At 39.7% G+C, this 25,582-nt stretch overlaps 2 protein-coding genes across 5 annotated transcripts in view; both read right to left on the bottom strand.

Annotated features, from left to right (window-relative positions):
- Positions 1-191: 191 nt before the first annotated feature.
- Positions 192-8,881, bottom strand: LOC122405462 (FHF complex subunit HOOK interacting protein 2A-like). Of its 2 annotated transcripts, none has more exons than XM_043410222.1 (6): positions 8,513-8,881; positions 3,318-4,370; positions 1,731-2,181; positions 1,284-1,647; positions 718-1,218; positions 192-471 (listed from the first exon to the last, which is right to left on the bottom strand). In XM_043410222.1, the coding sequence occupies exons 1-6, from the start codon at positions 8,540-8,542 to the stop codon at positions 372-374; spliced, it is 2,499 nt and encodes an 832-aa protein (XP_043266157.1). In that variant the 5' UTR covers positions 8,543-8,881; the 3' UTR covers positions 192-371. The 2 variants fall into 2 exon arrangements, with proteins under 2 accessions (XP_043266157.1, XP_043266156.1); XM_043410221.1 differs by lacking the exon at positions 8,513-8,881 and adding an exon at positions 5,565-5,769.
- Positions 8,882-9,037: 156 nt separating this feature from the next.
- Positions 9,038-25,582, bottom strand: part of LOC122405464 (hexokinase type 2) — a 31,475-nt gene continuing 14,930 nt past the window's right edge. For 2 of the 3 annotated variants that reach the window (XM_043410227.1, XM_043410226.1), the window contains exons 2-7: positions 14,078-14,240; positions 12,738-13,093; positions 12,439-12,538; positions 11,312-11,666; positions 10,630-10,900; positions 9,038-10,467 (exon numbers count right to left, since the gene is read on the bottom strand). In XM_043410227.1, the coding sequence (XP_043266162.1) occupies positions 10,390-10,467; positions 10,630-10,900; positions 11,312-11,666; positions 12,439-12,538; positions 12,738-13,093; positions 14,078-14,240 (1,323 nt within the window). In that variant the 3' untranslated portion in view covers positions 9,038-10,389. Of the gene's footprint in view, positions 10,468-10,629; positions 10,901-11,311; positions 11,667-12,438; positions 12,539-12,737; positions 13,094-14,077; positions 14,241-21,544; positions 21,854-25,582 lie in introns of those variants that run through there. The other variant, XM_043410228.1, reaches the window with a different exon arrangement.

The following is a 25,582-nucleotide window of genomic DNA, read 5'->3' as shown; positions in this document are numbered from 1 at the left end:
AAACTGTTAATAATCAGCATATCGAATTAGAAAATTTTACTAATTTGTTCTTTTCCAATGATTTAACATTGCAATAAAGTTGGTTGAAGCAGGGCGCACGGAATATCCGTGCCTAAATTAAAACGTAATTATTTCCAATGTTTTATTTATTAGAGACACAGGGGTAAATTGTGCAAACAAGTGATTGCAAATAGTAACATTAATATATTATCCGCTATACTTATAAATACGTTTTATGTATCTTACAAAGTCATCACAAAAACAATTTTCTATTTAAGCGTATCTAGAACGACGATCGATCATTAAGTAAATTATTCGGCCATAATACGTTAATAATACCTATAATTTACATTGTTCTTTGATATCGGTTATCACATAGAATGGTGGTATTTGACGTACGCTATCGCAGCGAGTTCTTTGCAAAATTCTTCCGTGACGATCACGCTTTCGAACAGGGTATTCTCCTTCCCCCTGAAAAAAAATGATAGAAAAATAATTTCACGTATAAATTGCTCGAGCGTAGAATTACCAACACGAGCTTTTTATTTTATTTCGAAGGTTAAACCTTCCATCAAAAATAGAGGATTCAATCTTGAAAATAACCCCAGGAAGATTATTGGACCTGTTCTCGTGGAGTTGTAATAATCCAAACGTTAACAACGCTTCGACCAAGTGTACCTATAGTGGGCAGGGTAAATTAACGTTAAAATTTCGTACCCTTCGTGGGTACAGTCCTGCAGCAAACGTTCTCGCGTCTCCTTCAGCATTTGCTTGTGATCGGGCGTCTTTGGTACTTCGTTCACGAGCTGCTTGACAACTTTTTGCAAGCAAGTGAACAAGTTTTTTGTGCCGGGTGCCAACGGTAGCAACGGATTCAATAAAAATTCATGCAGGTACGGATGAGGTAAGAGCGCCAGCCTCGAGATCACGACTGTTAGCTGCAGGTTGATCTCGTACTTTTGCCGCGGTATATTGGCCACCTTCTCGAACAGCATCGTCATAAACGGGCCCACGTAGAACCGTACGGAACAGTGGTCCGCTTCTGGCCGCGAGTCCGAACTCGCTGAGTCGTCGATGGTCACCGCCTCTAACGGCCAAGCCATCAACGAACAGTCTGTCAGCACAGTAGAATACTGCCTCTCCACGTCAGCCATGTATCGCTCGTAGTTGTTCACGTCGGTGTCTGTTTGCAAATAACGCGGAATCAGGGACAGGAAGCTGAAACGGAATTCGATATTGTATTCTTGCAACGATCTTCTAACGATTTTAGTTGCAATAATCACCAGTTTACGATTCTGTGAATGTTACTGGGCGCTAACGTTCTGCTGTGCCTCTGCTCGTACGAGAGCTCCATCAAGCCCTTCTTTTCTCTTTCTCGTTCGTCCTCCTCGTCGCTCCACGAGGCAATCGCACTGTCGGCGGCGGTGTTATCGTAATAGCCCCGCATCGACAAATAAACCAGCACCAGACAGTGCAATATATGCTCGTTCCTTTTCTCTATCATTTCCTCGAACAGTTTCAACGTTTCCAATGTCAAATCGTCGCTGTCTGTGAAACAGTTGTCTATCAGCCTGTACAATACGGGCGACGTCCACACGTTTGGTATTTCGGGGCCCCTGTCTTGCCCCACGAGCCAATAACTAATTTCTGGAACAATGGTTAACCTTGCACAGACTAGACAATTACGAGACGTTTCGAGCGCCAACTTCTCGGCCGCGCGCGGTACCTACCCGTGCACAGCGAGGCGGAGGTCAGTTCCTTCAAACATTTTGTGACCAACGCGGTGATGAGAACAACGTGATGCTCGGCCAAGGCTGGCGTCACGATGCTCTCGAAAAAGTTCACCCTGATGTTCTTCGCCAGTATTTCGGCCACGTCTGGATGCGCCTCCTTTATCAGCTGATTGCAATAATCGAACCACATAAAAAACGCGGCCACCTGCCTGCAACCCGAGAACTTCTTCTCCTTCGTCCACGCCGGCGAGTCCAGGCCCCACGTCACGTCCACGCTGTCGATCTCCGTCGGATCGACGTGCGCTGGAATGGCGTTGAACAGATTCTCTAGTCTACTCGATATCAAAAACGTCAGGTCGCTGTTTGCTATTGTCTGGGCGAACGACGAATCCTCCAGGGACGCCAGTACCATTATACCCTCGCACGCCCTTATCCTCACAGTATTGTCCTAAAAAAAACCTTACTTCAGAATGTATTGGATCATTGAGGATCGTTTTCATCCCCCACTTTTTTGCAAATTTAATCCTTCACTGTTTTGGCATATCTACCAAGCAGACGCAAGATACAGATACAAGTTCTGTTAGCAATTATGGCAGAAAGAGAACAGCAGTGTCATCACAATAGAGGTCTTTTGAAACAAGTCTGTTCCGTGAAGCATGTATAGCTCAACAAGACAAATAAGATCTCTGGGCTCCATGTTTTTGTTCCTTCCAAACGGTATCGGATGGCAATCCATTAGCTAGGCTATTAGACGATAGTGTGGCGTCACCTCCCATTCTCGTCGCCAGAGGGGTCGTTCTCACAAGCGCTCGACCGACCCCTCCGTTGCTATATACAGGGTGTTCGGCCACCTCTGGGAAAAATTTTAATGGGTGATTCTGGAGGCCAAAATAAGACGAAAATCAAGAATACCAATTTGTTGATGGAGGCTTCGTTAAAAAGTTATTAAAGTATAAAGTTCCACACCTACTGAATTTTTTCCCCAAAAATGCGCAAGATTTCGGGGGTAGCTCTATTCACCAAAAATAATTGTAATTGACCTCCGCAACAGAAAATAATTTTTCCAAAAAGATTTGAAATTTTTTTTTCCATCGAAAAATTTCACACCTTCTCGAATTTTTTTCTCGAAAGTGGATAGGAATTCGGGGGTATGTGTAATGACCAAAACTGATTGTAATTAACCCCCGCAGCCGAAAATAATTTTTCCAGAATGATTTGAAATTTTTGAATTTAATTGTTAATAACTTTTTATCGAAGCCTCCATCAACAAGGTATTCTTGATTTTTGTCTTATTTCGGCCTCTAGAATCTCCCATTAAAATTTTTCCCAGGGGTGGCCGAACACCTAGTCTAAGGCAGGACCTGCTAGAAAGCCTTACTGATCACTCCACTAGCAGGCCCAGGACAAAACCCTCTCCCCTCCTTTTCTATGCAGTCAAGCAGCGCCACAATAGTTTCCTCCACCAAGAATCTTTTTCAATTTGTTGAGCTATAGACCTATCGCCTCAAAGGAACATCCTCCTAAAGAACAGTTCATCCCCAAGACATAGCAAACGTCACCTCCATCTCAAAACACGTTGCTTACCGCAGTGTTTATGTAACTCAACAAGGCATCTAGTAGAAGGCATTTGGATTTCTGCGGCGTCTTCGAGGGCAATAGGCTCTGATCGTTCGCCGCGCAGCCGGCGTCCTCGAAATCGTCGTTGAACTCGAGGTCCAGCCGCAGGACTCTGAGGTTCTGCAGGTGGTTGCCGATCTCGTTTATCAGCGCCACGTCCTCGCACTTCTGCGAGGCTTCGTAGTCCCGGGACTCGCCGACCGAGGCCGCGGCGCCAGAATCGGAATCACAGACGGGTTTCTGCGTGGCGGGACTCGAGTCCTGCGACGCGTTCTCAGCATCCCTGGAAGATACCGATTCGTTCGACCGGCTGGTGGTGACCGTGTTGTCGGCCTTGCTGGACGATCTGTTCGACCCTAAGGACCGTCGCCGGTCGTTCTTCGAACTGAACAGATTGGGATTGATCAGCGTGACCGTCTGGCTGTCCAGAGGTTCGAACAAAGGATTGTTCCTTTTGGCTGGCACGTAGGTGACCTTCTCGATTTCCGTCCGTTCCTGAGAAGAGTTCCTTCTTGGAGCTACGTGGTGCCTCTGGGCCGTCGGTGCATCGTTTATCATGTTGGTCACGTGGGGATACTTGCACACCAAGAAGCACAGCGTAAGAAGGAACTGCACCTCCTCAGGTTCCATGGGGGACGGTACATTCCCATTGCATAAAGAGATCAGCCGCTGCACCGGTCCGTAGATCGACGTGTGGTGCAACAAAGGGTACTTTGATCTTCCTAGCAACTTCCTCAAGAATGACATGCAAACCATCCTCATCCCTGGGGGAGTCTCAGCGCCGGCCAACGTGGCCAGCAGGTCCAGCAGCTTGTGCTGCAACAAGTACTCCAGACACGGACCTGGCTCATTCTCATCCTTCTCCTCCTCCAACAAGATCTCTAACAACTTGTCCAGGTGACGGGGTATACCAGTCGTCTGTATCGGCGCTTTGTAATTCGTCAGGTGGTTCACGTAAAAGTTCATCAACTGCTTCCAGTGGTACGTGAAGTCTTGCAACGGCGTGGCGGGCGGCGCTATCTGCAATCAACGAGGAAACGTTAGTAAACAGGAAAACGAGTCGGAACGATAAGCGAAACAGGAGATTGAATTACGTCATCCCGCGCGTTATTGAAAAGAACGAAATAAGGCGCAAAACACGGCAGTAAATTATTCAGCGTGCACATATTAATGAATCGCGTCAAACCAGGGCAGGTGCAATGTTAAGCTTTAAACAATTACATAAGAGGCTAAATTTAACGGCGCACATTGTTCGACAGATCAGTCCGCGTCGATATGAGAATGGACACTGTCGAGACACACGTCGATATTATAGGGCAATTTGGGCACGTTTCGATTGCGTTATATTCTAACTTTCACTTTCATAATCTTCTTTAATTATTCCGTGTTCATTTCATGTTTTTGTCAGTTTTCACTTTTTTCTTCAAAATCCTGCTTTAAGACCTGACCATGTTTTCACTATTAAAAATATATTTTTAATTCCGTATTCACAAATGTATGGAGATTCTTTCGATCTTAATTTTCTTTAAACCTTCCGCGTTTAATCGCCAATGAGAGCCCAATTCTTTATATTAATAATTTTATTATCGTTCCCTCTTCAGGTTACTATTTACTCTGTGTCGGAATGTAATCTCATGGTCGTGGCGTAGTGTCAATAAATAATTAAATTAATTACATCGCCTTCACACGATAAAACTAAATACAAGATACCCTTATCGGGATTATCTCGTTTACTCGTGAAGAGCGAACGGAACAGACGGAGACAGAACGCTATTGTTACGCGTTCGTAACATCTTTTTTTTTTTTTGCTCTGTTGTGAAAAAGAAACATTCAAACGGACCGGGAAGAACGAACGGAAATAGGTGGGGGAAGATATGTGGGTGCGGAACTGGTTTATTGATGGTCAAAGGCACGGCGTGCGAATCGATAGGCAAAACGTAAATAAATACAGAGACACGTGAGACGGTGTGAAGCGCGGCGTGAAATGTGGAGAAATCGCGGAAATGTAGACGGTGACGGACGAGTACTGGTTTGAATGGGCCTTGCGTTGTTTACTACGATCGGGGAAAAAAGAATGGGAATGATAATCGAAAACGCACGTTACGCCGTAGTACGTGTAACGCCGCGAGAAGATAAGCATATAGTTGCGCGTGCGAGAACAGAGCCGACGACGCGACGTTGCGAACCATTGTCGATGAGGGGGTTATCACTCACCACGTCAATGGCATTCTTCAGCGCGATTTGAATGCCACTAATCATTTTCATGCACCTTCTGTTATTCGTACGCGTTTATTTACCGCTATGCACGAGCCTCGCCCGGTACTTCCACAGCTCTGCATTATTTTTCATCGTTCGCTCGCGAACCAACCCGTGCGATCGCTCACTGTCCGCGACAGCGAAGCTTTGCGGCTTTGACGTGTCGCGTTTACGGCTGACGGCCACGGTGGGGCGACACTGTTGACTACCAATGCGACGAACCAACACGTTCGAACTTCGAACGTAAAATGAGTGGAGTGGGGAGGGTAAGAGGAATTGCACGTTTCGGATGCGGTTCGTTAATGCTAATTGACCTTATCGATAAGACTCGCTTAAGAGACCTTGCATTTGACATTTAACCTTAGACGTTGCGGTAGTCGGATTCTTTTTCCGCCTAGTGGAATATACAAATTCGGCGAGAATTTTCTATTTTCTATTTGGAGGAATATTTTTCTGCCCCGTTGGATACCAATCGATAAAGTGATTCTCCAAATTGTATTTATTTAGACGATGCAGATCGAAAAGTAACGAAACTGACTCAACCGTCGTACCGTATAGATAAATTGGCACACGCAGAATGTGATATAAATACAAATAGCAAGAGAAATGATATAAGAGTTATGCTTTTTATTTGGGGAACAATGTTTTAGACCATGAACTTACAGCACTATGGGAAAAATAGTAATAAAAATTTATATATTTAACAATGTTAACATTTTGTAGAATAACCTTCTTGTTGTATCGCTTCGAACAGTCATTTTTGGAATCGTTTTCTCTTCTAATCTACTTCGAAAATCTATTTTAATAGTAATTGAATATTTTCGTACTTTTTTGTCATCTAGTTTGTTTATGATTCATTCTACTGTGAAACGTATTTTGTAGGTCCTTTTCCATCATTTTTCCATTTTTTGTCAAGGGATTATATAACATTTTTTGTCGAAATATCTCATACACGTTTATTGATGTTTATGAAATATGTAAAACTTTTTTCAAAGAGAGATATTAATAATTAAATTTAAAAAAAAAAACACCGTCTTATGGTTCTCGTGGGCCCAGCCATTCTGTATATTTAAAATACAAAAGAAAGTCAATAATTAAAAAAATGGAAACATTTCGAAATTTAATTATCATAAATAAAACATTGATTTTAGTACGGGCTACAATGATACTGAATCTCGTGCCAATCGGTTAAGCAGATTTCGAGATATCAAGGACGTGACCTTGAACGCCCAATTAATTTTGCCTTAGCAACTACAAGACGAAACGCTTCCCCCAATTCTTTTTCTCCTACGATTTTCAATCGATTCGAAATCGAGGATGGATCTTTGGAAATGTTAAATAAAAAAGAAAAAGAAATAATAAAATAAAAAATATCGTTCGCTCGCGAACCCCGTGCGATACACGGCTGGTAAAGCGTAAACAGGGTGTACGATGATTTTTATTTTGCACCTTGAACGTGTACACATCTTAACAACATTAACCAGTTCGTAAGTGTAAAAAATGTCGCGATGCTCCGTCGAAATGATCTGGTCTCGACGATCCTCTTCATAACAATATCGCCAACTATTGCCAAGGGCGTAGCCAGGATGGGGCAAACGGGGCCCTTCAAGCTATTTATAAATAAATAAATTTCAAATTTTTTTTTTTTCGATCATAGCGTCGACAAGAAAAATTACAATCACAAGCGTTCGTTATTTTTTATTTTTTATTTTTTATTTTATTCTAGAATTTTTGCCTATTCCTAGACAAAAAAAGTTCTGACTACGCTCTTGGCCGCGAATACGTTACGTTCCAACGAATGCAACACAATACGCGTGCACGATTTTTCTAACGTCGAGCTGAAACAGATCGGGTCTCTTTCTCGGAGCTGTTGATTTCCCTTACGCAATGTATCGAGTGTAATCCGATGCTCGACCGAGAGAATCATCTCGTAGGAATCCGCGACTTTGGAACATTCTCGATTACTCCCTTCGTTTTAGTTCTTTTAATTTCGTTAATACGCTACGACGCGCGATACGCCCGTGTCGACATCGACATGTATCGCCAACATTCTCTAACGTCTAATAGAAGCCACGGACGTAACGATTTCTCGTGCAACAACGTATGCTACAATGCGATTTAACTATAATTGTTAAGTGTACAGGGGTCAATACTTAACCCTAGAAAAACCAGGAGAAAATGTGTTAGATAAGTTATTTTTCTTATCCTACTTTAAAAAGTATCATTCTTTTCTATAGTTACAAATTTTCAAAATAGATCTACTAAAAGAAGAATCTACTAAAATTAATGTAAACGTTGCACTCGTATTTATGATATTAAAAATTACACCTCTTTGGATCTCCTGGTATCTCTAGGATTAACAAAGTCTTGACTCGAGATGAGGGATTAGGGATGAGATTAGATGCTCAGGTGATCTTCTATAGGTCAATTGCCCAGTTAACGAGTGTCAAAGATTACCGAAACCAGAAGATAAGACTATCGCCTCGATCAACAAACTATCCAGGGTGTGTAATTTGACTCTAAACTAACACTGTCACCGAACAGGCTCGTTCCAGTGCAACAGGCTTAAGATAACATGAAAAAAAAATTACAGAATTTGCACACGTGTTTCACAGAAGAGACTAAATTCTTCCACGAGTTGAACATGGCTGACTCCCAAGTATAATTCAATAAGTTTAATAAAAAGTTAAGCCAGGCCTATAACCTAGCTAGGCGATCGTCGTTTGATAATTGTTCGAAGCAAGACTAATAGAAGGATGACAAGAACCGAATCAAAGTGATCTCATTTATTTCGTTTGGCTATAACTGTCGCCATCTACCGTCGCACGATAAATGGTTGCGTCTATGGTTCCTATAGGTGAAAAACTTTCACGGTGGTCGGCGACTATCGCTGATCGCGTACTCACCGGCTTCAGTCTCCACAGTCGTCGCAGCATGGCGATGGTAGAAAGGGGGAACGAGGAATCGGAAGCGCTCGACACGAGCACGGAACCGGAGGTCTCTCGAGGTAGAATTCGCGAGGAAAATACGCTCACCTGTATTCGACTCTATAATATATTTCTTTCTTTTTTTTTTTTTTGTCTCTTTTATCACTGGTGTCACGCGCGGCCTTATCGTAACGACGACAATAACTAGTACAAACAATAAAGAGGCCTGAGCCCTCTCTTACGATCGCGTCTACGACGTCGAACGTTTTGTCTTGTTTTCGCGCGACTTCGTGGGAGGTGGAGGAGGGGGGAGTGGGGCGGGGAAGGCGACCATCTTTCCCCCGTTTCGTAATCTACCGTAGGAACGTACGTTGAATGGCAATCAACGTTTTAAAATAAAGTACACGTTGCGACATGCCTCCGTTTCGCGTTCGTGTCGAGATATTGTACGTCTCTTTTTCTCTAACGATTCGAACGTAGTCGCACGCTCTCGTGTTTTTTTTCGTTTTTCTTCCGGGTCGTTTCGCGCGAACGCCGCGACCGTGGCCCTACAAATCTAAACATATTTTTTCAAACCGCCTAAAATCCCTTAAAACGGTACTACTTGTCGCTAATAAACTGCATGTAAAACACACTATTTCGCATTCGTTCGTCCATTCTCGCATCGTTCGTCCATCCGTCGCTCGCTCACGCGCTCTACACGTTACGATAATATTACTGTAGGATGAAACAACGATACAAATCATTTATAAATCGCTCTATGTGAACCAAGGATCCGTCCATCGAGCGTCTCGCTCTACTTTTTCGATACCATCCGATACAGACGCGTTTCGTGATCCTTGCAATCGAATACAATAATTCCTTTCTTTCGTTGCAAAATGAAAATTTTATATTTACCGTATCTTTGTAAAAACATTAACAATAGATTGGCGAGGTTCTCCCGATGAGAATGAGCCCAAACACGACCACTTTCGTTAAAAGTCGGACGAAATTGTTTTTTGAAAAAATTCCAACTAAACGAGAAAATAAAAATCGTCCAAACTGAGCCGTGTTTGGACTCGTTTCCATCGTGAAGACGTCGACAATCGATTCCCAATGTTCCCACGAGGATATAATGAAACATATAAAAAAATTTTACTTTCATCAGCGAATGAAATTTGATTGCATGGAGGGGGACGTGTTCGAATCAACATAAATGATAATGTATGAATACTTTTGTCCCAGCGAATTCTGATCGTCGTGTGAATTTCAATCCATATTAAGTTACTAAATGATATTATTGCCTTTATTTTTTTACTCGTTTGTTGTTCTAAGTGTTATGTATGATATACAGCAACATATGTTTGAATATAGTTAATAATATAGAAAATATTGTTGCTTTTATTTCTATATTCCAAGTGTACGAATACTTCTATCCCCCCACTGTATGTACAATTTTAAACGTCGTCACGACGATCGAATCACTCGCCGGACCGCGCGACGAATCACGCAACGAGATGTACCATTGTTCTCTTTTTTTTTTTGTTCTTTTCATCTTTTTGTTAAATTTCTCTATCGTTGTTACGTTTCGTAAAAGTAATATATGGGAACGGACTCCCATTTCAAATAAATATATATTCCAATCAACTGGACCTCTGTCAAAGAGCTTCAGGTTACGCTTTTCGATCCGAGTACAATACAAATTTGTACACTGTGTGATGTACGCTCGACCTTTTTTTTTCTCTCGACACATACGTGTGTCTCTGCGATCCGTGTGTACGTGTATGTAAATGATTCTCGTATAGGTGTGAAAATTTGTGTCGTTACTGCGTAAAATAACTTAATTTAAGCTAAATCGAACGGACGCGGTTCAGCCCTTAGCTTCTCTGCGCGGCTACCGCGGCTACTAGCGCCGCACCGCGGCCGCTACCATCCTCAGACAGCATTAAATCGAACTGTAACACAACAATTATTTATTAGGTTCAGAAAACTGTTACGATTCAAGAATCCTTCGATGGGGCCAGAACAAAATAATTGAAACGTTAGAAAATAATTGTAACGACTTTTAAAAATTTTAGATCTAACTTTGTTTGAATATCGACAACTAATACTCTCACCTTATGACTCTGTAATTGGCTAATTTTTTCGGTCATAAGATCGTGAAAGTGGGGGTGATATCTGTAGACCGAACCGTCGATCCCGACCGTGACGTTGTCCTCATCGATTTTGTTCAGTAGCACAGCGATTCCAGCGCTGGCGAGGTGAGCCGCCCTCCTCGAAACAATGGAGCAAATGTATCTAACATTCTCGCAATCCTGATCGTTCACGTTTTGCATACCGAGTTCCCCTAAAATCTGACGACAGTTCATGTAATTTCCTTTCGGGTCGCTGAAACGGAGAAACGGTTGAGAATTAAATTAACGATCCACGAAGCGAATCCAAGACGTAATTTCAAGTTAAATATTTCTCGGAACTGGGGGTTGGGGGGGGGCCCCTTGGAGCCAGCGAAGCGTGAAAGACTACACGAGCTGGAGCGATGGCGACGATTTGTAAAGCATGATAATGCTTTCTTCTCATTCTCTCTCCTTTTCTCTGGTTCTCGGACTACTGTGACCGTTAAAATAAAAAAAAAGCAATGGCGACTCCCGGGGCTCAAGGATATCGTCGTGTATAAATATCTGTCAGTGTCGAATTTCATCTTACGGATCATTATTGTAGCGTGTATTTAGGTGGGTTATTCCGAGCGAAAGGGTCAAGTGTCCGAACCTGATAAATATTCAGATGCACGTTGTTACTTACTTTTCGATTTCGGATACGTATTTGGTGAAGAATTTGCCGCGTTTCTTGAGATCGGTGGGACACCTCCCGCCAAAGAGGAGGCCACTGTTGACGGCCTTTTCGAGAACCAACCTGGCCAGCTCGCCCATGTACAGACCGGAGATCATTTTCTCGAACAGCTGCCTCTTTGGATTGATCGAGTTGTCGTCGATGTCATGATCGAACTCTGTGAGCACGAAATCGAGGACGCCACCTTCGCCAAACGCTCCCCACTCGGTGTTGATTAGCATGTGTGGTTTCTCGGCAGCGTAATTTCCAGGTATCGCGCACTCCGCGTTCTTCACCTTCTCCACGTAACAGGCATTGCTACCCGTCCCTAAATTCGAAGGCTAGTTTAATAAAATGCATCGGTAGGTTATTAAAAAAAAAATGTATGCACGTAATAATTAAATGGAATCAAGAAGAAATCTTGCAGAGCCATCTACAATGACGAAGGGTTCATCCTACAAATTCGTAACGTTCGACGTTCTCTTAGCGGAGAAATAAAACAAAATTTAAAGTGAATTATTTATTATCCGCGGGTTACGTAATGAATTGTTAATATCGAAACGATAAAAATAGACTTCGAAAATAATCCGATATTCAACAATCTTATCGCACACAGAAAGAATATATATCGTTTGTATAATCTTTATTCCTGTTTCGACCAAACATTTTCACCGATGTTTTTCGAATGATTATTTTTAAACGTCTCGGTAAAAATGAATAATGCAACAATTTGGAAAATTCAACCCGCTGAACTTGGATTATGATATACTGCTCGGAATAATCTGGGGGGATCGAACCACTCAAACAGATTTTATCTCTCGATATAGTGCTCGATGATTAGTGAGACTCGATATGTATAAATAAAACTGTCGATAGTTAATTTCTTTTACTTGGCTATTCAAAATTCAATAAAATTTAATTCGCTACTCATTTTATTTTACGTAGATTCATATTGCAATAAAGAAGAATTATTTATTAGCGTCGAGAGTAATAGTAATTTAGTTCATAAATTAATTTGCACCCTTTATATTTAAACCGTGATTCTCCAATTGTTTCGAGAAGTATATTATTCTGTTTTATGTACATTATTGCGTACCCACCCACAATCAGTCCAATACGGCAATTCCTGTTTTTCCAAGCGCATGACATCAACGTTCCGGTGGTGTCGTTCAAGATGGCGCACACGTCAATTTTCACATCCTATGCAACAAACCAAAGTTAGCACTGTCATTTTCACAACCAGTCGCATTCGTTACGAAAACATAGACGGATTTAATCGCCATTCGTGTTTATTAAAATTAGATTTTATACTTTATGAAAATTTGTTAAACTTATTAAACATAATAAAATAATTGAACTCTCGTTAAGAAAGAAGTGAATTTTGTGAACAAGCACTTACTTTTCTTCTTTCTATCGCCTGTTCGAGAAGAGCGACGACGTCCTCGCCCACCACCCCCGCGCAATTGAAGCCCTTCGTCCACCTGACGAGAATACCTTTCGTCAATCCGTACTGAGTCAACGGAAAACTGAACGTAAACCCGAGCGGTAGAACCTGATCCTGCAGGTTCAGATCTTTCACGAACAGGGACAGACACTGGGCTATGTGATCGAAGAGTTGAGTACCGGAGCCCAGCATCAGACTCTGGGATATCGCGTAAATTTTGCTCTTCATGTCGAATTTCTGGCCGTCCAGAGTGATCAGAAGCACCCGGAAGTTCGTGCCGCCCAGATCCAACGCTAGAAAGTTGCCCCTCTCTGCGAACGATACGATTAACATTCCGAGACTCGTCATTATACCATTGGGAATGAAAAGTGTGACGCTTTAGTAAAAAGTTCTACGGTAGAGTTCCGATTATCCGTCACCCGAAATCTCCGAAAATCGGGCATATTTACCGCAAATTTCATATTAATTAATTAGTAAATTGTATTACTACATTACCTACGTGGTTGTATTTATTAAAAATTGAAATCGAATTTTTAAGAAAAATCGACAGGGGGTAGGTGCCCAATTTTTCGGCGAAATTGAAAAGTTTTGAATCGTTCAAAAAAAATTATTTTTAGTTGCAGGGGTCAATTACAATTAGTTTTGGTCAATAAACATCCCCGAAATCTTATGTGTTTTCGAGAAAAAAATTCGAATAGCTTTTGTAATTTTCTGACAAAATTAAAAAATTTCAAATCGATCTGGAAAACTTATATTCGGTTGCGGGGGTCAATTACAATCATTTTTGGTCAATAGACACACCCCCGAAATCCTACGCAGTTTCAAGAAAAAAATTCAGGAAGGTGCTCAAAATTCTCGTTGAAATTAAAAAATTTCGAATCGTTCCAAAAAAATTATTTTTAGTTTCAGGGGTCAATTACAATCATTTTAGGTCAAAAGACATACTCCCGAAATCCTACGCAGTTTCAAGAAAAAAATTCAGGAAGGTGCTCAAAATTTTCGGTGAAATTAAAAAATTTCGAATCGTTCCAAAAAAATTATTTTCCGTTGCAGGGGTCAATTACAATCATTTTTGGTGAATAAACATATCCCTTAAATCCTACGCGTTTTCGAGAAAAAAATTCTTGGCCGAAAATATAATGTGTGGCCAGAAATGTCTACCCAAAATTTCATGTGAATTTTTAAAACATCATAACTTTTGAATGGATTGGACGATTTTAATGTTTCCAAATGCAAACAACGCGTATTTTTATGAAGAATATATGGATATTCTGTATAATCAAAATTTTCCTTACCAGTGCCATTTGGAAGATCCTGTACGTACGTTGTGAAACATTTCACAATCGCACTTTCGTGCGTTTCCTTCGATAGTCCCTTGTTTATCTCGCCATTGAGCTTCTCCATAACCAGTCGAAGCTGATCATCCGAAAGGACGAGGTCCTTGCAGATGTCCTTGATCTGCGAACAAATCGAAAATTTTCATTGTCGATCGATAATCACGTAACAATGACACCAGGAGCCCTCGAACTATTCTCCGATGCATTATCTATACGAATGTCGTCCGGTGCAGCTGCATTACATTGCATAACTCCACCCGATACGTACACAGAAAGAGAGAGAGACGCTGCTGGCATCGTTTTACGCATTTTTCCGATGCACGGCCATTTCGAGCGCAGTGATTACTATACATAATGCTTGGAATTGATCCCCTTTGCAACTGGAATAAATTGTATATTCCCCCAATAGAGCAAAATCATCGTTCTTCCAACGAATAGCGGAGTCTGATAACTCCCTCAAGAAACACGATATCGATTATTGATACACGCGTGGATTTAAATAGTAATTGCGGCTAGACGGAAGGTCACGATGCAAAGAATATGCTCTTCCGATTGCTTCCACGATTTTACAAAAAAGTAATTTTTTTATTCATAGTTAATTAATTCATAATTAATATATTTTCGAATCGAGTAGTTTGTACTCCCTGTTGGAAGGTATAAAACAACTATGCAAAATTTCATTCGAATTGGACGGAAGTGGTAGGAGTTATAAGGGAATCACAAACACACAGATTTAAACTCTAAACGCCAACAAAAAAGCAACTAACCTTTTAAACTTTTTAATCTATGATATATTTAACGAAACTTAATAAAATATATATATCATGTACATAATATATATATAAATAAATATATATAATGTATATAATATATATATATAAATAAATATATATAATATATCTGAAATGCGTTATTTCGCCACTCACGTTTCGAAGAAGACATATTTCTGCGTTGGAGCATCAAGTTAATGACTCAACGTCGAAGGTGTTACTGGCGGAATAGTGTCAATCGATTCTATGTACGAAGCAAGTTCCAAGAACGTGTTTGAGATTGCTCTAGCGCGATAGAATGCACTTTGAAGTTTCGTGTGCTTGTTTGCATGGATAAGAATGTCCGGAAGAGTCGTGCGCGGCCATAAAGAGAAACGAGAGAGTCGAGAGCTGGCGCAGAAAGTGTCGGGAAAATTAGGCGTAGAATAATGGTTGCCAAGTATCGATTTAATAGACATTCGTTATCACTTATAGATGTGTCTATACGCAACCTAGAATGCAAACAGGTCAATTCGTTTGAAGATTGAAAATTGCTGCAATTGAAATCTTTTAAATAACATAACCTCTTTAAGATGAGAATTCTTTAATAACTTTCGCTATTTATAATCTTCGTAATTTGTTACATTTTCCCCCTTTGAAAGACTCGATTTAATAAACTGATAATTGAACAATTTTAATTATTGCTCTATATAAAATAATATGAAAATCGAGTCTGTATAAACTGTATTTTCGACATTAATTTCCGCCATTTTGATCGAGCAACTTTGTAAGAAATGCAATAAAGTCGAGTGACTGCTTCTATTGCAATGAAACATGATAATCACAAATTTTACACATACTTATCACAATCACGAACAAGGAGTAATGCGAGTTATATAAGATAGGAACCTATCAACACAAAGGAATTTAACGCCACTTGAAATTATTGGTGCATGGCAATAATGCGTGTACAGCAAAGCTCTATCGATACGGTCTGATAAATTTTGGAATCCACTGGAATTCATGGCAAATTCACGTTTATAGATTCACGCATATTCTACTTTGAAACATATTCGAAATTTATTAAAAATTCTGAATTAATGAATTACATCAAAATTATTATTTTTATTTTACAAGGATAGATGCAACCTGTTCGAAATTGTTATAAAAAATTAATAGCGAATAGTAACGCTTCTATTGGAATACGTAACTTCTGTATTGTCATTGTGTATTTAAAGTACATATTGAATTATCTTATTGAGCAAATAAAACCATTTCCCTGGCATGATATTTCAATTATTTTATCGGTGTTGACTTTAGCGTCTCGATATCACAAAGAATACAAGTGGATGTGAAAGCACAAAGGAAATAGGAACCAATTTCGAAAAAATTAATCTTAAAAATAAGTCGTTAAAAGTTTGCCCGTCTGTCAGCGCGTGGCGCTCGTGACTAGTATTTTTTCGGTGCGACGCGATCCGCGTCAACTCGAGAATCGTTAGCGACGGTGCTTTATTTTCATCGTACGTCGCGCCACGTAACACGTGTCGTCGTTCGATCTGGCAGCTAGCGCTCGTGATGCGTCTTTCCTCGCTCGATCGAATGTGGAACGAGTATTAATAACGGGATGTTACAGAAAGAAAGAAATGTAGAACGACAGCCCAGTAAGGAACGATTAGAATCGTCGCTGGAAAATTGAATCGACGAACGAAACCATAGTTCCCTGCAACGGGTAAGAGGGATGGCGCTCGTGCTGGATCGTGCGTAAAGATCTCAACCCAGATACGTGTCATCGTCTGTTTACGTTCTTCGAACTTCGAGCGGCTGATAACTTTTGAAATGCAACCCAGCAACCCGAACCCCTTGGTCGATAAGACCAGTGCGAACTAAAATGTTTTATATTTCCTATAATATATTCGTGAAAGTATCGTGAATGGATTGGCGAGAGTTTCTCGATTAAAATTAATCCAAACACGACCACATTCTGATGATTTATATGTTGCTCGAATCAGTTTTTAGAAATGTATAGTTCGGGCCACGATATAGCGAGGTCGTAAACTACACTCTTAAGGGTTGAGACTGTATATGACATCTTGCTTGAGGGTGCCTTCCTGAATGTCTTTTTGTGTCCATAACTGCACTACCTTTTTTCATTTTCTATGTGCATATATTATAAGCAGGTAAATTAAGATATTAAAGACTTGAGTAAAACCTATTATGATACCTCTAATTTAGACTATGGTCTAAGACCCTTAGCTGCTCGAATTTCTGTGTAAACTTTGACACCTGCAGTTTACGACCACGCTATATCGTGGCCCGTACTATACAACTACTATTATAAAAAGTTGTTCGAACACGGTCGTGTTTGGTCTCGTTTTAACCAGAAGAAACTTGCCAATCCGTTGCTAACACTACTTTGACGATCTAATAAATTAGATGGCAGCTGTGATCATAAATAGGAATCATAAAGTCATCTGCCTCCCTATAAATACAAATGACGTAGACTAACATCAACATCTGCTATACATTTAAAAATGACGTAAAATTACATCAGCGATTGCGGGTACGTTCAATTTAAATTTTATTTTATTTCGCACTAGGTTTTATATGCGCTACATTTGGTACAGTGTTTTTATTTATTTGTTCGGAATATCACTGCCACCGAATCGCATAGATTCACAAATGATATTCCGGTACTGAAATAACAGTTATTAATGCAATATAAATTTTTGTACTTTTAGTTTTTCGAAAATAATTGAAAAATTATGTAAATAAATTAAAGTGATTTATTTTTTTAGATTACGTTTATTACGACGCGAATGCATTCGTTCCCGCGTTTTTACATTCGCTGCTTATTAATCTTAAAACCGCGGAGTCAAGTTCAAGTATAATGTAACAGTTCAGTGTAAATTGTGCCTTGCGTCATGGCTCATGGAGCAGTTTAAAAAACAATGATGATACCGAGTAAAAGTTCGATTTTTAAGTAAGTTTTAACTGCGAAAGGGTTATTATATTTTCTTCAAATTTCAATGATGGAAAGAAAAATAATTTGAAGATTTTATAACAGTTAAACTGTCAAATTTTTTAATTTTTTATTTTAATTTTAACTTTGTAAATTTTTGTATCATACGTGTGGCCTGTCATTTTTAAAAGATTAGCTTAAAAATTTGAACATTTATTGTAAATTGATTTTTTAATTAATTTCAAAAAATCTACTGCACACTTATAACGAGAACACTCTGTACATGTGCTTAAAGATTCTAAATTATTACTAATGACGCGCGAATTTATACATTCAACGATATTTCCCTTACTTATTAACATTGATTTTGCAACGATAGTAAGAAATGCGCATAAATTAGGACAACAGCGCACAGAAATTTATTTTAAGAGAGAGTTGCTTAATACATATCGGTCGCCTGAGCCTAATATGTGATTTCGCGTACATAATACCTGATTTTTATTTAATTTCTGAATTCATTTTGTATTAATTCGTGACACACACACAAAGCTACACGATTTAATATATTCGTCGATTAATCGTTACCTGGTCCCAGAAGAAATCCAACGATTCGACTGTATTTCATACAAAACGAAAAAATGACCTACTATCTAAAGAAGCGTAACCTCGTTATACAATGTTACGTACAAAAGCGTTCATGCAGATTCCAGAAACATCTATCTTTTGTAATCGATACAACAGTGCATAAAATTTCTTTTTTATCTACAATGCATTTCGATTTTTTTTTTGTTGATTATTTATAAATATATAAAAAGAAAATTTTCTCCTATTCAATTTTTTCGTATGCTCAGCCATTTATTAGAAAAATGCATGCTAATAAACGCGCGGACGCCGTGTATACGATAACCGAGTGAATAATAATTAATCGACATTTTACTATCTAATCATACGTAAAACATCGGGAATATTGCATCACCTATCGAAAAGAATTCTCAAGGGCAACGACTAGCCAGCGTTCGTTGCTTGTTCGGACGTTCGAAATTCCCGCCAATTCTCTGCGCCGTTACCACCTTCGTTTCCTTCAAGGGTATGGCATTGATCTGGCCGTGACATCATCGACACGCCCACCGAGCCAGCCAATAGGACTGTTTTATGAATGAGTGGTACAGTAGGTGCACGGCGCGCACCGCGTGCACGCTACAGGAAGAACGTGCAAAGGCCAATGCACAGCGATTCGTCTAAATGCACGTGGCGGTATGTATTTACGGGGGGATAAGACCAACCGGTGATCTTTCACGCGTTTACATTTATGCAGTACATAGTTTCGTATGGAAATGTATGCGCGGCGATAGGCATACAGAAATACTTCCTCGTCGGAACGGACTTTAATAACCTTACTGGGACATTAATTCACAAATGGGCGTTATTCGAATAAATTTTTATAGGAATCCACTAAAAAATTTAAACGATTCATTGTTCTTGATTGGAAATGAAATTTACCCGACTGTGCATCGATTCCTTCTGGGTCGCGTTTACAATTAGCTCAATTATCGCTGTCGATCGAGGAACAAGAATTTCACGAGTAGCGTGGAGTGTCAAGGACAAGCAAAGAAAACATTTCTCCAAAGCGCGACAACCTCTTTCGCGGGATAAAATAAAATCGATCGTCGCATCTGACGAAAACCATGCCCATCGTGCACACGTGCATCGATGCAACACGTTATGCCAGCATAACCTCAAATATCGAACGTTCCTCCCGGTTGGTGTTCGTAACCCTTTTTTCGATCGATACTTTCTTCGTAAAAAAGTTTGTTACGAAACGAAATTAATACGTCATCAACTGCGTTACGCGTGAATATTTATCACTGTTCGGTATATTCTATGGGACAGAATATTCTTGTATCAGTTTAACTAGGTTGTTAACATAGGCTACGGAGTCTTGACTTCTTGGTAAACGCTAGAGACTCTAACCCAACGATTGAAAACTCCTATGACATAATTTCGGTTCTTCAAAACTGGTTCAGTGAAAACCTTTACATAACAGTTAATAACAGTTATTTTTGGACTCTTTCAAATCTCTGCTTCTAACCTCAAGCTTTGTAGACTCGTACTTAGCTAGGACTAAAGATTTTTAAAAATTGCAAGACTTATTTTACGTATCCGCATAAATGCATTTTTTAACGAAAGTACAATTTTGTTTTAGTGGCACTTGGTTCCAAAGAGCCACATCGCAGGTCAAAGGGCACCGCCAGTTCGGAACTGCAGATTCATTATCAACGACTGAGTAAGTAAAGAAAAAAAAAAAAGTCAATTTTTACAAGTCTCGAATACCGAATCGAATTATACAAACGTTTATTGATTCTCGATACGCACATTGACACTGGCGATGGAATATCGAGCGTGCTACTTTTCCGCCTTCTTTTCACAATCGATAACAAAATACACTTTACGCGACGTTCTGAGATAAGCCACTCGGTTGACGATTCACTCTCGTGACAACCGGTGTCGTCGATCGAGCAGACGTCACGGGCCTCGGCAAATATTTCGCAACAGAATTGCGACGCTACTTACAGTATGTACTTGACAAAAATATAAAACACCTCGCACATTTCTATTATATTCTATATTTCAAAGGGAAAATGTACATTTTACACATCCTGTACACTGCATACCGCGTCAAGAATGAATATAAAGATTTTTGAGTTCGAAGGACATGCAGCGAAAAAGTTGAGGAAAAAAATATTAACATAAGCTACTTCGAGTGGACAAAATTATAAGACATTAACAAAAAATTGACATTTTTTTTTTTATATCAGGCATTCTGTAAAAAAAGTTTTCAGATAAAAGTTACTTCGTGTGAATAATACTTTTTTTTGTATACAAATTAAATGTTGCGTTGCTTCGCCGAATGTATCAGTTAATGCATCTATGACGTACGATATCTCACTGCACTGACTTGTTTTTGCTCGATGCAACGATATATGTAAATAGACGTGAGATGAACTATGTTCCTATTCTCATTGTATCAACGACAATGAAATTTATGGGTTCCGGAGAAGGAAGAAACATAAAAAAATTTGTGAAAATACCGCTTGTTTTGAGCCTGTAAAGGTGGTGTAACCCCTTAAATAAAGTAGATCAAACAGATCACTTAAATGGAATAGATAAGTTAACATTTTTGACGATATTGAACGGTTGGGCCATTCTAAAACTTCAACGAGCAGGATATATAAAATGTACGATTTCTTTTAATTATAAAGAATATTGAAACTTTCCAAATGTCTTATATTTTTGTCCAGTACTGTATCAGTCGATAATGAAACACACGTTTAATCACCCATCCGAATCCCATCGCTCGACTACGAAAGAAATACGGTCGTCGTGGCATTTCGCACTGTTGAACACGTTTCTAATTAAATACCACCTGGTCTGTGACGAGAAACGTACATCGCGGTATATATTATCCGTCGAGCACGTTTCGAAACCGACAGCTCGTGCGCGACGACGCCGCGAGTCGAATGGAGAAACACACCCCTTATCGTGCCCTCGCGAATGATCGAACGAATTCTATAAACAGAGAGAATTCCCTGCGTCGTCCCAAGCGTGCGTTCTGTACGAGAAAGGAAAGAAAAAAAAAGCCGACACGTTAATGGGATTCCTGCCGCGAACTCGTAGGCCACGTCTTCCGTTACACGGATTATACGATCTGCGTCTCACCTCCTGCTTAATCATGTTACTCGAGGATATCTTCGACATTTTCATTGCACCCCCCTCGTCGTTGCACCCCGAGCTGTTGCCCTCTGGAAGCTTCGTGTTTGACGCGTTTACGCGCACCGGGCCAGACGAAAAAAAAACGTGCGACGCAGCACGTTTCGTGGAATGACACACAAGTTCCGGTTTCCTTCGACGACTCGTAAACGCAGGTTAACCACGCGCCGCGTGATAATTGCTATGTCTCGCGTTCGAGCAGCGACGTACGATTCACTATCCTTAACCGTGTCCCACGAGTTTTATATCGCGACTGCGACCAGTGACGGCATTTGAGGTTATTTACGTTGAGTGTTGCCAGATGTGACGTATTCTTCGCGCGTGCGCCCTGCGAAACGCAGCAGTAAAGTGCATCAATCCGAGCGGAAACGGGTATCGCGTGAACCCCCGTTTGGTTATCGCGTGAAATCACTCAAAATTTGTTGAAAAATGAATGGAGCATGGTTGAACAATTTTTCTAAATGATTAGAAAGTAGATCTCGGTCCCGATAATCATGATACTTGTGATTTTACACTCGCTGATGCTTTTAGTCGACTTATCCGCTTATCGGGATCTGATAGACTTTTAGTATAGCCTGTAGTACTGATTATTAGAAATCACATCATTGTTGGACTTTATTTGAATAAATTAATTTTATTCGTTATTCGAAATAACTTTTGTCCAACACTGGCTTTCATTTATTAAACAGTACAGAATAGTTTCTGATTCTTTTTAAAATGCTTACACGTCCATTGGGGCTCTCTGTTGGCTATGCACGTAACTATATCCGCCGCACATGCGCGAAGAATACCTGCTCCACGCGCGTATTTAAAGGTGCATTTTTACCTGACGCTAACAACAAGTCATGACTTCTTGTTATCGCATAAGATATCATTCCTTTAATGGCCGTGTAAACTAAAACTTGACATTGTCGTAATCCGAATGTCACCCAGAGTCGTAACATTAAAATCGTAAATACGGTTGGGATAAAAGTGTCACGATACGATGGTAACGAACATCACGATTTTTAATGTTATGTGAAAACGCACCTTTAAGTACACACCTCCATGGATGAACATGCTGGATAAGCGGGTTGGACGAATAGAGGCACAAAATAGACGGACGACCCACTGACGAAGCTACAAGTGATATCTCCCTTAATAATATTTAATATAGTGTTTTTTTTTCTTCCTTCAGAAGAAAGGTTCGAATTCAGATTCAGAAAATTCGTGGAACCGATTCGACGATTTGAAAATAGTTTAATCGGTTTGAAGTATCATCGAATTTTGATCGATCAAGTGCGAGGAATTTGATAATGAATTACCGATGAAATGCGATGGGACTTTCGTTAAGCATTTGTTGTGATGAATGACTGGCTAAAATTATGTGCGCACGATCGCCTCGATAAAGTTATCTAATTAGATTGTTGCTGACGATTCTGTTGTTTGTACATTTGAACTGTTGAAAGTTTGTTTTGACAATATAAATAACAAATCAATGCAAATTAAAAATTATCCAAAGCAATAAAGATTTTGTTTAAAAAATCATATCCAAAAAGATACCAGCCAATGATAGTGAACCAAACGATACGGTATCTTAAATCAATTAATATTGCTAAATTATACAGCCCGATAAGACCGGAAACGTTTGACAGAAAAGCTTTTACGGCTCGATGTACATTCCAGTTCATAAATTATTACAAACATATATTTTCAACATCGGTGATTGATGTACTAAATTTTACTTTATAAACTATTTTGTTTCGAGCAAATCGACAGTTTGGATTCGAGTGAAAGATTCAACCATTTTGTTTTGTCACTGTGACTAGTCTATTTACGAACGAATTCTCTGCACGCGTGAATACGAATAAATAAAAATGAAACACGATGAAAATTGAACAGTTGTTGCGTGAAAGGTGTATCGAGTTCGTCGTCGCGTGTTACGGCACTGGATTCCGGCTGTCGTGGTGGGGGTTCGGCGGTAAGTGGGGGTAACAGACTTTCTCACATTCGTACACTCCGTTACGAGTGGAGGAACATTATCGGTGAATGTGCCGTGAGCTGGATGGGGGCTCGTCCTCTCAAGGGCGTAAAGGTCACTCGATTCCTCGGCGGGACGAATTCGGCGGAACCGTTGCATCACGCGACGCGTTTCCATTACGCTACTATTCGCGAGACTTGCGTAGCTTTCATCATCGTCGTACACATTCGAAAAACTATACCGTAGAAAAGGAAAATTCGACGAAACTGACCCGCGATTAGATTCGTGCGTAAGTAACCTCAACGATTAGATAGATTTATAAAATTTTCCAATTGCGAGACACGTGCACGGGATCGTACCACTTGTTATTACTTCACGTTTCTGCTCGGCCTAGATAGTGTACGCGACTTATGGATTTAATAATGCCATAAAGCTGGTATTAAACCATCGTTCCGCGTTCAGATAAATGCTATTTGTTTGTAGGTTAATGCAGTTAAATAGTTTGTTTGCTGTGTCGCCGCGACGAGTGCAAAAGGCCTCGTTTGCTTCGTTGTCGTTCGTCATCCGAGATCTCCGTGACTCTCGAGAACCGACGAATTGGAAACATTCGAGAATTACGTGCAAAAGAAATTGAACATTTTGATCTTGCGTCCGAGTGTGAACGTTATCGTCGCGATGAATGGCGAAAACTTGGAAAAGCAATATTATCGGCCTCGAGCCCCCTTCTTTTATCATTATTGTTATTGACGTTCAAAGTACCAAGAATATGGAAGTTATTTTCGCAAAAAATTTCGATAAGATGTACGATAGTTACGATATCATTTGCTGAAAGATACTCGCACGTTTAACACACACTCGAGCGATTAACATTTCGTTCGACACTGTCGACGATTACTAAAATCTTTTATCGTGCCCGGTCTTCCTGTTTCTTCCTTTTCGAACTGATCAATGAAGTAGTATTTTTATCAAAAATTATTCTTCGTAATTAAAAATTAATTATTTTTATTTAATTCAATAAAAATTAATTATTTCTATTTAATTCATTAAAATTTATTCCCATTTTAAACCAAAAATTTTCTGCGCGAAATGAAAATGAAAACCAAAATTCGATGATCGATACTCGCCTCGATGGAATGAAATGTTAATGTAGTATAATATTATACGATCGAGTATGCGTCAATCGTTTACAGTACAACGATCGACGACAATAACGAAACGAAATGTAAATTAATTAGGTGGTTAGTATTACATAATAATTCTATTACATAATAACGTAACATTTATAATAATAAATATTCCAACTGTAAATCTGATGATTCATTATTCACGAAGAATAATGCAACATCAGAATTATGGTGACCTAACCTGACCTGCTCGAAACGACGAGTTCGTCGATTTCAGTTTGAAACAGATTTCAATGACCCCCGATGATCTCGATGACCCACTAATTATGGACTAATCGAACAAACGTTTGTTTGATTTCCAAAATCTAGAAAAATGTAAATTTCAAATGGAGACGAGTATCAGGCGATTATATCGTAGTAGGTTCGTAAGTTTCATTCGCAGATAAGCCAATCGACGATAAATATTTTGCAAGACATAGTTGCGAAATTGGATAAATTGTTCCAAGCACTGGATTTGATTTAAAAGATTTAAACCAATCCATATCCATTTTAAAATTCAATTATCTTGAAAATAAATAAATTTTATTTTCCCTGTTTCATTTATTTTTTTTTTATATAGAATTATCCCATTTTCCTGTTGTGAAAAGTTAATTTAAGAAATTGATAATAAATCAATCATATTTTCCTTGTTACCATCGATCGGTTCGAAATGATTATTATAATAGTCTTTCCTGTTGAGCTGCGTGTATCCTCTGGAGATTATATTACAGTTTCCGCGAGGCACGCGATATAAATATGTATTTCCGTCCATTGTGTTTTCGAACGGCGCACGATTCTCCCGTTGTTCGTGTTATAATGGATGGCGAACACGAGCAATGAACGAAGAGTGAAAGCGAACGATCC

This window comes from Colletes gigas, unplaced genomic scaffold (assembly GCF_013123115.1).
Source record: "Colletes gigas isolate AHSC1104 unplaced genomic scaffold, ASM1312311v1 Colletes_gigas_Sc00004, whole genome shotgun sequence".
NCBI classification, from domain to species: domain Eukaryota; kingdom Metazoa; phylum Arthropoda; class Insecta; order Hymenoptera; family Colletidae; genus Colletes; species Colletes gigas.
The sequence above is the reverse complement of the archived record's forward strand: the minus strand, read 5'-3'. Positions and strand labels throughout refer to the sequence as shown.

Excerpts from the sequence above, each read along its gene's own strand:
- LOC122405462 (XM_043410221.1), bottom strand. The coding sequence starts at position 5,615 with ATGAAAATGATTAGTGGCATTCAAATCGCGCTGAAGAATGCCATTGAC. Across the intron at positions 4,371-5,564 it reads TGAAGAATGCCATTGACGTG|ATAGCGCCGCCCGCCACGCC; the intron begins GTGAGTGATAAC and ends CGTTGATTGCAG. Across the intron at positions 472-717 it reads CAGGACTGTACCCACGAAGG|GGGGAAGGAGAATACCCTGT; the intron begins GTACGAAATTTT and ends ATTTTTTTTCAG.